The sequence below is a fragment of the Anopheles cruzii genome, chromosome 3 (genome assembly GCF_943734635.1).
Source record: "Anopheles cruzii chromosome 3, idAnoCruzAS_RS32_06, whole genome shotgun sequence".
NCBI classification, from domain to species: Eukaryota; Metazoa; Arthropoda; class Insecta; order Diptera; family Culicidae; genus Anopheles; species Anopheles cruzii.
In genome coordinates, this window is record NC_069145.1 from 53644427 (window position 1) to 53648343 (window position 3917).

At 52.3% G+C, this 3917-nt stretch overlaps 1 protein-coding gene across 9 annotated transcripts in view; it reads left to right on the forward strand.

The window, feature by feature from the left end:
* The first annotated feature begins 229 nt into the window (after positions 1-229).
* LOC128271467 (myosin heavy chain, muscle) overlaps positions 230-3917 on the forward strand; it is a 23929-nt gene continuing 20241 nt past the window's right edge. For 5 of the 9 annotated variants that reach the window (XM_053009005.1, XM_053009010.1, XM_053009007.1 and 2 more), the window contains exons 1-4: positions 233-409; positions 1746-2044; positions 2852-2995; positions 3597-3917. The exon at positions 3597-3917 is cut by the window's right edge and continues 60 nt beyond it. In XM_053009005.1, the coding sequence (XP_052864965.1) occupies positions 1838-2044; positions 2852-2995; positions 3597-3917 (672 nt within the window). In that variant the 5' untranslated portion in view covers positions 233-409; positions 1746-1837. Of the gene's footprint in view, positions 410-1745; positions 2045-2511; positions 2656-2851; positions 2996-3596 lie in introns of all 9 variants that reach the window. The other 4 variants (XM_053009012.1, XM_053009009.1, XM_053009004.1 and 1 more) reach the window with 4 other exon arrangements.

The window sequence follows — 3917 nt, forward strand, 5'->3', positions numbered from 1 at the left end:
GGCCGGGCGGCCTACGTCTTCGTCACTGCCGCCCATGATAAGCACATAGGCTGAGTCATAGGCTGCCGACACACACACACAGGCATGTGCCGAGCCGAGCTCCTCGAGTACATAAGGCGACGGCGGTCCCGTTGGCCCGGGGGCTGGGGTCGACCCCGTTCAACTGTTGGTTGGGCAAGATTCGGTCGCTTCACTCAATTCGATCGTGCTCCTTGACGGTGGTGGATCGTTTCCGAGATTATCGGTGTGCCTTCGGAGGTGTAACTGTGTCGACCGACTTTGCCCAGCGAAAGGCGATCCATAGGCTTTGCCGCTGCACTCTTGAAGTTGCAGTGCTTCTCTAGTGCAACCCAGTTTCGGTTCGGACGTTCGGTAGTCGTGTTGTTGACTCTTTTTCGACTCAATCGAGGTGAGCTGAGCGGTATTTTCGGTATCCAGATTCAAGGCAGGCAGGCAGTGATCGTCGGGTTGTGCATAGGGGCGCCACCTTCCAGTCAAGTGTGAACTTTATTAGAGGCACTCTTGTGCGCGGCAGGCAACAGGTGTTCACAACAGGTCACAAGTTATCAACCGATCGGACGATCTGCGCGGTTATTGGCGAGTCCGAATTCCAATTTTCGAACGTCGCATTTCCGTAGCTCTCGTACGTGCAAGGACGTGTGATTGATCGGCGGCTCGGAATGCGGCAACAGTTGCTGGCTGTTTCTGGGGGGGCCTAAAAATAATCAATCGGCCACACAGGCCACGCTTGCACCATCCGTCGAAATTCGATCGCCCTTTTTCCATAGTCGAATCGGCTTAGCCCCCGAGAGAGATGCTGCACCGGTGAGCTAGTGTGCGCTGAGTGTGAACTAGAATTGGCAAAGTGTTAAAAATATCATCACTTCACCACAGACACAGTGTGCCGTGAGAGGAATTTTCTCCTCACTCGCCTGAGTCACCCGGGCCCCGCGTCGTCCCGCCATCCCCGCCAGACGACGTCAGACTTGGGCGAAAGATTAGGCGTGAAAAAATATGGCGCCCACTGAGCGAGCGGACAGGAGAGCTTAGCTTAGCTTCTGGGTTGTGTGCGAATGTAAATGTCGGATTGAAATATTTCACAAGCATTCGACTGGCTCAGCTTCGCTCTTGTGCAACCGCCCCCCGTACGCGTAACGTGTGTGCGCCTTCTTGGACCAGACCGAGAGCGAGGAGCGTTCGCACGCGCGGCTCGTGTGCTATAAATATAGAACATTCGAAGTGCTTCACGCATCTTGGCCGTCCGTATCTTGCATAACACCGCGGAACCGTGCACGATGGTCCGTTGTTTCACTCAAGCTGCCTCTCGTTCAAAAGGGTGGTTTCTTGTTGGTGGAAACTTTGATTTTTTTTGATCTTGGTTCGCCTTGGCCAACAGGTGGGGTGGGATCGTAAGTCATCGAACAAGAATGTGATGAGGACACACACACACACGCACGCATGACATCGCAACCAGTGGTTTTGCTAGGGTACCTTCCCGGTTGACTCCGGCGCTCTTGAATGTTGGATGTACTGTCCGCCTAGGAGTACAGTCCAACGGAAGAGGGCCGGAAGGGCTCAACTGGAGGAGGACCCGGCAAAGCCGCTGGTTTTGCGTTACGTTTGTCAAACCGCGCGCTCCGGGGGAAGGGAGGGCTCCGTTCTGCAGTTCTGAACCGCCAAGTTCCGTAACATATACTAGTGTACCAGCTCTTACGTTTCTTTTCTCTCTCTCTCTCTGTTTGCAGGACGACAAGCAAGGGCTGATCCAAAATTGTGCCAAAACCAAATTAACGTGTCTCTCTTAGCCCGCGTCTCATTTCGAAAAAACTAATCCAACATGCCGAAGCCACCAGTTCAGGTCGGAGACGATCCCGATCCAACCGAGTTCCTCTTCATTTCGCTTGAACAGAAGCGTATCGATCAGAGCAAGCCGTACGATGCCAAGAAGGCTTGCTGGGTTCCTTGCGAGAAGGAGGGCTACGTGCAGGGTGAAATCAAGGCCACCAAGGGTGAATTGGTTACCGTTGGCCTTCCCGGTGGTGAGGTAATACATTCGCGCGGACCGCACGCAGGCCCCCGAGCCGATCGTACAGCCCTGGGTACAGCACCCTGTGACATCGGAGCACAAGCACACTAGAGCATCGAGAAAAGCATAACCCATTCCCAAAAGCCCAAAAGATGGTTCCCCCGCACCGCGGTATTGTCTGGGTCGTAGAATCGGTCGGCCCTACGCGATGACACATCGGTGAGGCCATCGTGTTCTGTTCGCGATCGCGGTCAATATCGCGCTGTTGGGGCACCGTTTTTTGCGGGCCTATCAATCATCATACTTCATTCTACTTTTACATTTTCTACCACTTACTCGTTTCCATCACATTCCACCACTGACCCGCATTGCGCGATGCGCATTCACTCGAACGAACGAAACACACAAATTGCACAAACCAAATCCCCCCGACAACGATCGATGGGCCACCTGGACACGCACCCTACACGCTCGTCATGGAGCAGGAGAAAAACTTCAAAAAGGATCTGCTGTCACAAGTGAATCCGCCCAAGTTTGAAAAAGTCGAAGATATGGCCGATCTGACCTATCTCAACGAAGCCGCCGTGCTACACAATTTACGCCAACGATACTACGCCCGGATGATCTACGTAAGTGCACAAGCGCAGGGAACTAATTACGGTTCGTTCGTCTCTTCCTGTTTCTTCTGGGTTCCGTCCTATTCGTCGCGCGGGCTCTCATCGTCCCTTTTTGCGTTTCGCGGTGCGGTCCATTTTGACCCTGTGCCGTTTGACCCGACATACCCTATGTTTGCGTGTTACGCATACGCATGGGAAATGAGTACAGACCAAGGACTACAAGAAGGACTTGGTTGGTCAGGTCAACCCGCCGAAATACGAGAAATGCGAGGATATGTCCAACTTGACGTATCTTAACGATGCCTCTGTACTCCATAACTTGAGACAGAGATACTACGCTAAGCTTATCTACGTAAGTATTGCTACCGCATGGCTATGGAGCATAGCTGTAACCTAATCACTCATTCCTCAACCCTCCTACTGATAATCCCTCATTTAACGGTTTCCTTTTGAGCTTCCATCACCCGATTCCCACACCCATCCTCAAGAATAATCAAGAATCCACTAAAACACTCACTCCACGTTACACCCATCCACTCCCGAGAGGTCCATTTGCCTGTTGACTGTTCCTTCCACTTCCCCACCGACACACATTCCCGAAAGCTTTTGGCGCGAACAAAAATGTCTCACAAACGACAGCCGCAAAAGCAACGCACCAAGAGTTCACGGCACGGAAGTTAAGCCCGCTACGAGTAAACGGGACACGACCAAGTCCACAGTCACAACCACAACCTTACCACCATCAGTTTCGTCCCCCTTACGGTGGATCTTCCTACTAGACTGGTTGCGGTTATCTACAGTAGAACAGGATCTACCAGAAACCGAACGTACCCGTTACCATGTTATCATGAACTGAATTTTTCCGCATAAATCCATGAAAAAAGCAAAATCCCATGAACTGTACTGATAGTTTCACATGTTTTCCACCTCCTACTTGACCTCAACGAACGTAGACCTACTCGGGCTTGTTCTGCATTGTCATCAACCCTTACAAGCGTTACCCGCTGTATACCAACCGTTGCGCCAAGATGTACCGTGGCAAGCGCCGTAATGAAGTGCCGCCCCATCTGTTCTCCGTTTCTGATGGTGCCTACGTTAACATGCTGACCAACCACGAGAACCAGTCTATGCTGATTACCGGTGAATCTGGTGCCGGAAAGACTGAGAACACGAAGAAGGTCATTGCGTACTTCGCCACCATTGGCGCTTCGGGCAAGAAGGACGAGTCGGCCGAGAAGAAGGGCTCCCTGGAAGATCAGGTTGTCCAGACTAAC